General features: G+C 33.9%; 3 protein-coding genes across 5 annotated transcripts; 1 reads left to right on the forward strand and 2 right to left on the reverse strand.

Annotated features, from left to right (window-relative positions):
• Positions 1 to 1,882: 1,882 nt before the first annotated feature.
• Positions 1,883 to 8,407, forward strand: LOC145583351 (uncharacterized). 2 transcript variants are annotated; one of them, XM_081640584.1, is made up of 5 exons: positions 1,883 to 2,181; positions 4,307 to 4,762; positions 5,264 to 6,884; positions 7,045 to 7,251; positions 7,657 to 8,407. In XM_081640584.1, exons 2-5 carry the CDS (start codon positions 4,407 to 4,409, stop codon positions 7,966 to 7,968), a joined length of 2,496 nt encoding a protein of 831 aa, XP_081496710.1. In that variant the 5' UTR covers positions 1,883 to 2,181; positions 4,307 to 4,406; the 3' UTR covers positions 7,969 to 8,407. The 2 variants fall into 2 exon arrangements, with proteins under 2 accessions (XP_081496710.1, XP_081496711.1); XM_081640585.1 differs by lacking the exon at positions 1,883 to 2,181 and having other exon boundaries at positions 3,611 to 4,762.
• Positions 8,408 to 8,682: 275 nt separating this feature from the next.
• LOC145582545 (uncharacterized) lies at positions 8,683 to 11,867 on the reverse strand. 2 transcript variants are annotated; one of them, XM_081639525.1, is made up of 4 exons: positions 11,699 to 11,867; positions 9,870 to 10,935; positions 9,517 to 9,669; positions 8,683 to 9,416 (listed from the first exon to the last, which is right to left on the reverse strand). In XM_081639525.1, the coding sequence occupies exons 2-4, from the start codon at positions 10,035 to 10,037 to the stop codon at positions 9,078 to 9,080; spliced, it is 660 nt and encodes a 219-aa protein (XP_081495651.1). In that variant the 5' UTR covers positions 10,038 to 10,935; positions 11,699 to 11,867; the 3' UTR covers positions 8,683 to 9,077. The 2 variants fall into 2 exon arrangements, with proteins under 2 accessions (XP_081495651.1, XP_081495650.1); XM_081639524.1 differs by having other exon boundaries at positions 9,870 to 11,867.
• LOC145581405 (putative F-box/FBD/LRR-repeat protein At2g05300) lies at positions 10,107 to 10,923 on the reverse strand. Its single transcript, XM_081638415.1, has 3 exons — positions 10,723 to 10,923; positions 10,167 to 10,627; positions 10,107 to 10,122 (listed from the first exon to the last, which is right to left on the reverse strand). The coding sequence occupies exons 1-3, from the start codon at positions 10,921 to 10,923 to the stop codon at positions 10,107 to 10,109; spliced, it is 678 nt and encodes a 225-aa protein (XP_081494541.1).
• Positions 11,868 to 12,102: the final 235 nt, after the last annotated feature.

Genomic DNA, 12,102 nt, shown 5'->3' on the forward strand with positions numbered 1-12,102 from the left:
TCTTATCCTAATAAAAGAAACTATGTACTTAACACTATTTAAAAATTCTAGTAATTATAGCATGAATCATTGCTCCCAGAATTAGGGGTACAAAATGTATTAATTTTAGTAAAAAAGAAGTAATTGAATAGAATTTTCCAGGGGAAAATAAACAGTTTTGAAGACTTTTTATGGGATAATGTCCTACATGTTTCATCATTTTCCTTAGCTTTAGACACTTTTGGACGCTCTCTCCAAAAGATAGGAAAAAAAAAAGGGAAGAAAAGCAAAGGGCATAAAAACAACTATCCATGATTATAGGTTCTTGTTAACTTGTATCATTGTATGTGCCTAAAGGCCATCTTCCATCTTGTAACGGTTGTTTCTTGTGAGTATAAGTAAAGCTATGTGGAATTGGCGAAAGTTGATTATATTTCTTCGGAGTAATTATCGAAAGAGTTGTATTATCTAAATTGAATCGTCATAATCTTATTATCAAACGAGTATCAGTTATATGTTGTCGCATTGTTTCAGTAGCAACTTGACAATTAATTTCAAATTGAGAAAGTATTTATTTTGATTAACAAAGCGAGGAAAATACTAAATTTTCTTAGGGATAATATTTAAAGCGGGTTTTTCCAATAAGTTTTTTCATTATGTTCCATATTGTGGTTAATGAGCTTAGGCTAATTGTAACCTTGCAAGCAACTCCAATCCGATCAAGCTCGGGACCTTAATACAGTCGGTGGAACTTGCAGAGAAAAGGTTAATAGAATAGATGAGTTTTGATGTATGAGTGAGATAAGCAACAATGTACGAGTATAATGTAAGATATGAAAATGTAATAATAAAAAGTTTAGGATCACCATAAAATAATATTTCCTCTTTTCCTTAATACAAAACCTCTTTTTAGTAATTATTACTCACATAATAAAGAGAGAGATGCTTTTAATTTAGGGATGGAGAGACTAAAAAATATATTCCACCACTTGAAATTTTGTAAATGGAGGTCACCACATATAATACAATATTATTTGAAATTTTATACCTTATCCGTTCTTCACAAAAAATATAAAAGATGTACTCCCTCCGTCCCTAAATTACATTCCTCCTTTCTATTTTGGGTATTCCAAAATTACATTCCATCTTTCTATTTTTTGTAATATTTTTTTTTTCTAAATATCCCAAATTCACTTTCTTTTTCAGTTGTACTTTTAATGTATAATTAATGTATTTACATTCCACTTTTAATGTTTGGTTGGCTAATGTGCTTTTTCAGCCTTTAATTTTTCAGAATCCTTGTGCCAAATTACAATGAATATGATTGGTTAAAAATTTTCAATTAGGAGCATGTGATTGGTCCTTTTTTTTTACAAAGGATTGATGACATGTTATGAGTAATCACTAATCTATCTTTGTTTTATTCAAAAACATTATTTAATGTTTTGTACTTCCCATTGCATTATCTAATTATTGTTATTTGTCTTATTCTTTCCTCTTAATTTCCGTGTAAATTTCCAAACAGGAATGTAATTTAGGAACGGAGGGAGTATATGAATTTTATTAGCTTCGTCTGGTTACATACTTTTAAGCTACTCCGTATTAACTTTTTATACTCCATAGTACGGAGTAGTTAACTATTTAATAAAATTTATATATATATTTTTTGAAATAATTTAATTAAATACTTAACAATATTAATGATATTAAATACTCCACTATACAATAACTACCAACATTGCAAATAAATAAATAAAAAAAAAATTCCGTATATAATAGTACAAATACTTAATGAGATTACTGTATAAAATTCAAAAGTTGAAAAAAATAAATTGAAATACCTAATTTAAGGGGTAAAAGTCTAACAGACGCTCTCAACTCTCAAACAAAAATCAATAAAAAATTTGAAAAACAACTCAAGCCGCCTCTTGAAATCTCTCAACAAATAATCCCCAATTCTACTTAATTGAGTACAATTAAGATTAAGTAGTAATCTTTTCTCTTTAATCTTTCACTAATTACCCTGTTTTTTGGTTCAAAAACCAATGTTAAACCCACTTTCAAATTCACAAAAAATAGTCTGATTACATACTTTTTCATCGAAATTCATCTGCTTCAATCCCAAGAGATATTGTCAACAGTCAGGCTGTCATCATCATCAATCATCATCTTACTTTGTTCTTAATTTGCTGCAATTTTCAGGTATTTTTATTTCTAGTAAATTTCAACCACTTTATACTAGAATTTCTGGAAGTAATCTTTAGTTCTTTATTTTTTTGGGTAAAAGTTTGGAGAATGTGGGGTTTTCTTGCATTAAATTCAGTTGAAATTTCTTACGTTTTCAAATTTTTGGGTTTTTCTTACGCTTTTCTGAGATGGGTATTTGTCATTTTCATAGAATCCTTGGATTTTGATTGAAGGAATCACAGTTTTGGTTAAAGTAGGGTTTTTTCTGCCACCAGAACTGTTATTTGGTCATATATTTAAATTTTTGGGTGAAATTTAATGGTTTTTAGTGAAGGGTTGATCATAAATTTGTGGGTAAGTAATACTAATTCGTATAATGCTTCTTTGAATCATCTTGCTACATGAATTTTTCTCATACTGTTATGAAGTAAAAGTTTGGTTTTGTGAATTGTAACACTATTCGACTTATTTTGTCTGAACTTATCTCATCCGAACTTATTTTATCCAAACATAATGTATTGCAATTTGCAAGTTTGACTTATGGGGTTACTGCAGGAATTTAGTCTGTGGTGTAATGAATTTGTGTTCTGAGTCTGATAGTTAATTTTTAAGTGGAGGCTTGATAAATCTTGCAGTTTGCTAGTAATAATGTAGTTTATGAGATGATAGATTTCTAGTACTAAAATTGCTATTAAAAAAAAAAGGAACAATTGTCATTTTCTCCTGTATTTTGACAACTACTTTTGCTTAACATGCAGCTGTACAAGGACATGGGTTTGTCTGTATTAGTGCCTGTTGAAATGAGAGTCTGAGTAATACATTTGTGTTGGTGGTGAATGTATAATTTGTCAATATTATTAGTTTTTAGGGTGTGTGATTACTAAGCATGGAGGGAAGTGGATAGTAAGTCTTTGTTAGTGATTCATATTATGTTAGGTGTTTGTATTTCCTTGATTAGTTTCTTGTTTTTGGAGGTTGATGTTTGTCTTCATACCATCCAATGGTTTATTCATCAATCAGGTAGGCGTGTAGTGAATAGATTATGCTACTGATTTAGATCTTATGATTCTTTGCAGATTGAAATTGTTGTATTTTAAACAGTAGGCTTCTGTATTAGCTTTCTGTTAACGCTTAATATGCTCTTGTCACAAACATATAGTTATTACTGTTTGGTAGTATATGATAATCTATTGGCTCCTAGCTTAGTTTTTGCACTCAAGAATCAACCAAACCTTGACAATGTTTGCACTGTAGTGTGGATTGTGTATAAGCTTATTCCACATATTGTTGTACTCCTCTTACACTTAAGTGGAGAAATTATAAGCTTATTCCACATATTGTTGTACTCCTCTTACACTTAAGTGGAGAAATTATAAGCTTATTCCACATATTGTTGTACTCCTCTTACACTTAAGTGGAGAAATTATACCCTTAATACCGTGTTTCTATCTTCACACACACCTTCATCGATTTTTGTAGGGTATATCCATCTTACAAGGACATGGGTTTGTCTGTATTAATGCCTGTTGGTGTGTTCTCATATATCAAATGTGTATGTTGGGTTGAAATGATGAGTCTCAGTAATACATTTGTGTTGGTAATGAATGTATAATTTGTCAATATTTTTAGTTTTTTAGGGTGTGTGATTACTAAGCATGGAGGAAAGCGGATATTAAGTCTTTGTTAGTGATTCATATTATGTTAGGTGTTTGTATTTCCTTGATTAGTTTCTTGTTTTTGGAGGTCGATGTTTGTCTTCATACCATCCAATGGTTTATTCATCAATCAGGTGGGCTTGCAGTGAATAGATTATGCTACTGATTAAGAACTTATGATTCTTTGCAGATTGAAATTGCTGTATTTTAAACAGTAGGCTTCTGTATTAGCTTTCTGTTAACGCTTAATATGCTCTTGTCACAAACATATAGTTATTATTGTTTGGTAGTATATGATAATCTATTGGCTCCTAGTTTAGTTTTTGCGCTCAAGAATCAACCAAACCCTGACAATGTTTGCGCTGTAGTGTGGATTGTGTATAAGCTTATTCCATATATTGTTGTACTCTTACACTTCAGTGGAGAAATTTATACCCTTAATACCGTGATTCTATCTTCACACACACCTTCATCGATTTTTGTAGGGTATATCCATCTTACAAGTTTAATTAGCCCAGCTGGAAAGAAAGCCTAAACTTTGAATCATTGAATTTTTTGTCATATGGTGCTTCTTTAAAATCAAGGATGAAAAAATATTTCTTTCCAAAATCTATCTCATCACATGGAGGTGAACAGCTTCCAAAGTCTCCAGCTACAAGAGATAAGAAACAGTCTCCGCAAAAGCGATGGAAGACAGAGAGTTTGGGAAGTGTTGAGAATAAGTTTCAAAAGCCTGAGCACAACGTTCCTGTTTGTGAGGGAAAAGTTACTGAGAAAAAGACCTTATCACGGACTAGGAGCCTAGTGCTGAGGAGGACTCGGAGTTTTCAGATGCCAACAGCAGCAGACAACGGCGGCAGTTTTTGTGAACAAGATCTTACGGGATTAAGAGATTGGAAAAATATTCCATTGAGCCACAGGAGATGTGATTGTTCTGATTGGTAAATTCCTTTGTCTACTGAAATTTATTGAATAGGATTCCAGAATTTTGCTAAGATTTCTTAGTAGTTTATGCATCAAGTAAGCAATTTTTGATTTCTCCCCTTGCTTATCAATGGAATTCCAAGATGCTTTTTGTATAGTGATTTTTTTTTTTTCCCTACTATATGAGATAGCTAATGACAATCTGTAGCTTTGATCTAGGGCTGAGCAAACAAAATAACCCTGCTCTTTTGGTAACTTTTTCTTGGAAATGAAAAATAAGTTTCTGTATACTATCATTCAATAAGCATCTCGTTCTATTTCATAAAACTTAGTCAAATGATTATGCACATTTTTCCAAAATGCTCATTTGTTAACTAAGCAATTACTTATGATGTACGTAATGCATGGTGATTTTTTCATTGGACCCATAAATAGGCTATGAAACTGAGTCAGATCAACATTGTTAGAACTCTTTATAACTTTTTCCTCTGATTTTTTCTCTTAATCTAACTTTGCAGTGATCATCAATTCAAAAATGACAATTCAAGATCTGAAAAATTTAATGTAGCTACTGTTCAAATACCTCGTACAGAAGTCTTACGTGACCGTTCTTGCTCCTGCCCATCCAATTCAAGCTCACCTCGGAGCTCCTTAGGTTCAACTTCAATGCCAGGCAAAGTTTTGGACCTCTATATAGATGGTGAGCATCATCAAGAAATGAAGCATGGAATCAGTGATCATTATCCTAAAAGCTCTGAAGGAAGTAACTTGTTTTTCCTTTCTAATGGTGCTCCTAGAAATTACCCTTTGAGGTCTGAAAATCAACATGAGTCTCCGAGGAAGCTTGCTAAGGATGTGGTTGAAAGGCTTCTGAGGATAGAACAAATATGTGATCCAAATAAACATGAAGAACAGGATGATATTCTTGACAAGCATTTGGATGGACAAAATTCTAAATTGTTCCCTGAAGAAAAAGAGGATCTCACTGATCTAGCATTGCAGAGAAAACTAGAAGAAGTCAAGGAGAGGGTGCAGGTTGCAGAAAGAACCTTGTTTCGAAATTGCAGTGTTGAATCATTAAGGAACTTGGAGCTTGAAATCTGTGACCAATTGCAGTGCCGAATTGCTGAAAGGAATGCTTATAAAAAAGCAGTGTCATTGTTGAAGGATGAGACACACTCAGCGATAGTAAAGTTAGAGAGAGAGAAAGATGAAATGAGTTCTCGATTGCAGAAGGAGCTGAATAGAAGGTCTGATGAGTGGGAAATTAAGCTGAGAGAGTTTCAGTCAGAAGAGCATCGATTAAGAGACCGAGTAAGGGAGCTAGCGGAGCAGAATGTGTCTCTTCAAAGAAAAATATCTGGCTTCTACAACAAGGAAAAAGAGTACACTGATAGACTATCAGGCATGGAGGTTCATCTCAAAAATCTTATAGCTGAAGTGGACATTGCAAGATCAGAAAAGGACAATCTGCTGGATAAACTGTCTGAGATACAAGATAATCTAAAAGTTTCTGAAGAAGTTCAGTACTCTTTAGACAGAAAATACAAAGAAAAGGAAGAGGAATTTATGGAGTTGACCAAAATAGTTTCAAGGCTTCAAGGTACTTGTAATGAACAAGAAAGAACAATTGATGGTTTAAGGCAATGCTTAAATTCAGAGAATCTTACAAATAAATGCCAAATGGAACAACTGCGGTTGACAGGAGTTGAACAAGATCTGAGGAGACAGCTGGAGACTTGTACTGCCGAAACAAGTTCTCTTCGGAGTGAAAACATATATTTGTTTGAACGTTTAAAAAGTACAGGAAAAGTGGGTGGATCTTCAGCTCTGAAACTGGAGCATGAGCTTGAATCTTATGTTCAGTGTTTGCAAAACACAGGCTTATCACTTCTGAATGAGAGTATCCAAATGTGTGAAAATCTTCATGGGGCTCTCGATAGGAAAACAACTTCTGAAGGTTCTATTGAATCACATTCTCTCGTTCAATATGGTATGAAGGTTCAAGAATTCAGAAAGGGTTTAGAGCAGCTAACAAGAAGCCTAGGAAAAACTGCTTCTGTTCTTAAGGAGAAAGCTGACATAGCTAGTTCTGAACCTGAGTTACCTGAGGATCCATCTAACAGAGAGGTTTTTGAGGTAAGCGAATATGATCAAACTTTACTAGCTTTGATTATCAGTTAAAGTATGGTCAATGTTAAACCTCAAACATTGCTAAAAAAATTCCATGAAAAATTATTAATGAATGGAAGGATTACTCGATTTTCATTTTTTGCTCTGATGTACTATCACTTTGTAGGATGATTTGAAATCAGAGCTCAAGGCAGAACGATTACTGACTAGCATTCTTAAGGAAAAACTGTATTTTAAAGAGAAGGAAGTAGAGCGAATGCAGGTTGAACTAGCCAGAGCTCTAAGGAGTCATGATGTTCTGAAGAGAGAGATCCAAGATGCAGCCGATACTGTTTCTTGTGTAAATCATAAAATGAAGAATCTTGAGCTTCAGGTAGCATGGCACTTTTTACTGATATCTACTTTGTTTGATCCATTTTTACTGATGATAATCTTTTGAATAAAAAATATCACCTGTGTCAACAAAAAAAGACCAATTTGGATTTGGGTTGGTCAGTCTAATTTTCGGGTTTAATCTTCACTTAACCTTTGCCAGGTTTGGGCCGGGCAATTGGGGTATCTGAAGTTATATGCACTTGTAATAAAAGGTCTCTGGGCAGTAAAACTTCATTTTTTTTTTTTTTGAATTTGAAGTGCATTTTATAAAACTTTTCATGGTCTTAAGATTCTAAGTCAGTTTAGGTTGGGTTTGGGTTGGTTTGCGTGAATTTGGCATATAGTTCATGTTATGAACACAGATGTATAACCTCTCACACACTCTTTTTGCTTCCTTGAACAGATGATACAAAAGGATGGAACCATAAATCAGCTTCAAGGTGACATACGGTCATATGATGAGGAGGTGACGAGTACTAGAGGCGTTCTATCAAAAGTAACTCAAGAAAGAGATTTGATGTGGCAGGAGGTGAAGGGATACAATGAGAAAAACATGTTGCTTAATCTTGAAATCGAGTCACTTAAGAAGAAGATAGAGGCCCTAGAAGAAGATACACTCCTTAAGGATGGTCAGATCACAATCTTGAAAGATAGCCTTAACAATGCTAAATCTTTCAATCTTCTTTTTGAAACTGAACATGTGAATGAGTTCTAGCTTTGATTGATTTGAGTACATAGGTGTTGATTCATAGTCCAGGCGCAAGCCTTGTTGATTGGTAGTCTAATTGGAAGGCGTTCGGGTCTTACTACCTCCAGTTTAGTACAATCCTTGTGCACTTCGTAATTTGTGACTCATAATGATTCGAATCGTAGAATAATAAGTGATCAAATATGTATGTTCGAGAATCGGATGTGGATACTTCATAGAGTGACATGATTGACCTTCTGTAGTGTGGCTGTGTGACTACTGCTTACTACACAAGATTAACAGCTAAATAGCTGTGTCAACTCTTTTTTGTACATTCTTTAAAGATTTTTTATATAAATCAAAAGCGGAAGGATGGTAGTTAATATTGATGGAGAAATGTGTTACTGTGTTCATGCTCTAATGGCTTGTTCAATGTTATTATCAACACCTTTTGTTTATCATAATTTTTGTACTCGGTATTTTTTTTTACAAAATCATTAATTTGCCTAGGAACTCCAATTATTATGACTGACTACTTGCAATTTTCTAGAGATTTCTATATTTCAATTTTCATTTAGTTACTTCAAAATCATTTAGTTACTGCAAAATCAAAACTTGCCATCAAGCGAGGGTATAAAAACAAGGAACGCCAAATTAATAACATTATCCTGTAAAGTGGCCTAATATAATAGCAGTACTGCAGTAGTACTGTAGTCTGTTGTACTAATAAAGAAGATTCACTTAATACAAATAAAAGTAGAATGTATATAACAAAATTTTAATACAAAAAATGTCTTGTTAATTTGCACCCGAATCGAACAGAATTGAACATAACATGTAGCTGAGGCCCTTGGTAAGAGCATCTCCAATGCTTTGTAGCTTGCTTTTCCACACAAATTTCTAAGCTACAACACTTTTTAAGCAACAACTTGTTTCAATGGTAAGCCACAACATATTGTAATTTGCAAAAAAATAAAGTTTTAAAAAAATAATAGATAATTATACACATGTTCCAATATGAATGGAGATTATTTGTCTCTTTTTCAATCAAGCATGTAGCTTGGTTGGGCTACAATTGCTAGCATGTTGCTCAATTTTTTATTCTCCAATGGTAAGCATGTAGCTAGGAACTTTATTTAAATTGCAAACAAGTCCTTATAATTGAACCATTGAAGATGCTCTAAACTCTGCAACGCAGCTTCGAGCGCCATATTATCTGCTGTTGGATAATATCCCTTCCTTGTGATCAATTCCTCCAACACAAAAGCATGTCTCAACAAAAACTGGATCACATTAATTTCCCGCTCCTGCCTAAAGTAGTGATCAATCACAATTCTTTTAAGATGATATTGACAACATGAAGGAATAACTGTTAGAGTTTCTCTGAAAAACTCTTGTTCTTCCTCGAGTGTCCCCTCTTCGTCAGAGTCGTCAAGACGATAACATACTTCACCATTAGAGAATGCAATCAATCCCTGCAAAGTTGGTCGAAATCAACATCGTTATGTCATTATTTGAATCAAATTCACTCTATGTATATGTAAAATTAATACAGAAATGAAGTCACAGACTAACCTCAGGAAACACAAGAGTTTCTAAGACCGGCGAATGATTCAGAAATGCCAAAAGTACTTTATCCCAACAGTTTTGATCAGCTAAACCCAGCTCTAGATATTTCAAATTATAAAACACTGGCAGTTCATTCTCTATACCATGAACGTTTAACTCCTTCAATCAAAGGTGCAATTAGTCAATCTCACATTACATGATATAAAATACATACCACATTTTGTTATTATGTACAGCAAATGAAATTTAATACTTTTATGAGGGATCTTGTGCAAGATTCCAAATAAGACAATAAAAAAGAAACGGAGAGAGTATATAAACAAAGAAATCGGGGAGCAAAACTAGAAATTAAAACAAACCTCTAAGCAAATGCCGCGCAAAGATAATTGCTGAACGTTATTCAAGACTTTGACAAGGCTAAGCAATACTTGAAGATCAAGATCTTCAACTTCATCTAATGGCGGCGGAACATAATCCATCATTATGGTATTTCCAAAGATTATTTCTGCTTGTACCAGACGATTCATGTCTGTAATGTAATAGAGTGTTGTACTGGTACATTATCACTATAATAAAGGTACTCCAAATTAGGAGTATCAATAAGCACATAATCTGTGTTACCATATGTATCAAGTTTTTCCATAACTAAACACAACCTCCGAAGAGAAGGCGAAGAAATGCGTATGTAGTTGACATGATTCCAAAATGCTTCCACTGTGAGGTCTTCAAGTAAAGGGCAGCTTGAAATTAACTTTGGCAGAAAGCCATCCTCATTAATGACAGCAGCATACAGGTGTAGTAATTTCAAGTTTGGAAGACGAAAGGATGGCATGGTGTAAGCTTGATCAAGACCAAGGTTGACATCAAGTTTGAGCACCTCCAATGTTTCACACATGAAGATAGCAGGCAGGAGCTCATCCGGTTCCCTCACACGAATTCGGAGATCAAGCTCCTTGAGGCCAATACAGGTTATAGCAAAAGAGATCCACGGATTTATTTGCGTGGACTTGAGGTCAGGGAAACAGCCTTTCACACACCCATTAGGCTTATGTTTGGCAATAAGATAGTATGTGTTGGCGAAGTCCTTGCCTAGATGAAGTCTAAAGCTGGTGAGATACTGAGACAGGTGTGCATGCAGGACAGTATCAACAAAAGAGACAAAAGCAGGGAAACGTTGGGGATTGCATATGGATACTCCAAACAATTCGATACAGGTGAATCACTGAAATCCAGGCTTGTAATCCACAGAAAAGCACGTTTAAATGTACTAGACAACGCGCAAGCAACATCAGCATCCTTGGTAGGAAGCAAAGAAAGTATTTGAATTAATAATTCAACAGGCAAACTAGATAGCCTATCTTGCACCAGGCTATCATCTTGCAAGGTAGAAAATGGTTTCAACTTGAAATCCATAGACTTGGGATCCTGAAATCAAATTACTAGTTAAAGTGGAGAAAGATTGGAGAAAACGGCTTAACCTTTGTATTGATATTAATCACATATATATACACAATACAAAACATAACCTAACTTGCCTAAAACTCCTAACAAGATAAACTTACCAAATATACAATATTGATGAATATAACCAAACCGACTCTAATATTACTGTTTATTATAAAGCTTATCCCATAAAAATCACTTGTTAATCTACAAAATAAAACCATAACAGGTTCTAATTTATTAGCCTAAAGCAGTTCTTCTTCAAAACAGAAAGATCCTAAGTAAAATACAACCTAGTAACCTAATACGAGTAGAATATAATCCTAAATTAATCAAATAGATCAACAAACTTCCAAAAAAAGTTGATAATTTCTTCCTAATATTAATGGGTTCTGAAATCAAAATTAACAATTATCAATTTAGGCTCCATAAATCACAAAGTGTATGTTTCTACTGGCTTGAGAATATAGGCATAAAGTGCACATAGCAAAATTCAAAATCAATCAGTATAATCAATCATAACTTGAGTGATTATAAGCAATAGTTAAATAATCCATCAATTTTTTTCACAAAAATAATTCATCAAATGAGAATCATAATTTTGTTTTCAAAATCTTAGAATTTAGAACGAATAGTTGAGAATTTCGACTGACAATTTAATAAAATAAGAAGAAAGAAAAACCCTAGATTGTGAAATTGATACGATGATTACAAGAGTAAAGAAACAAGATGCTTCAATGGATACCAGTATTAGAAGGCGCCTCAAGTGAAGTGCGATTCAACGGAGAACGACAAGTGCGATTCAATGGAAAACGTCAACTGCGCTTCAATGGAGAATTGAGAGAGGGAGAGGGGTAGGAACGTCCGACTTTGTTTATCCCGCTTTTAAAAGTACATGAACCGCCAAAGTTATAAACGGGTTGCATTCGTGTAATAAATAAATAAATGGGACGGGTCTTTATATGATCGTCACAGCGAGCCTTACAAAGTTATAACTTATGGGGTGTTTGTTTAGGGGGATAATAAGGAAGGGATAAGGATAAGGGATGATAATAGAAGAAAAGTAGTGTTTGTTCAGAGGGATAGAGATTATAAGGGGGGTTGAGGATAGGGATTAAAACACCCCCTTATCCCTCCATTTCTATAACT

The sequence above is a fragment of the Chenopodium album genome, chromosome 15, assembly GCF_948465745.1.
Source record: "Chenopodium album chromosome 15, dcCheAlbu1.1, whole genome shotgun sequence".
NCBI classification, from domain to species: domain Eukaryota; kingdom Viridiplantae; phylum Streptophyta; class Magnoliopsida; order Caryophyllales; family Amaranthaceae; genus Chenopodium; species Chenopodium album.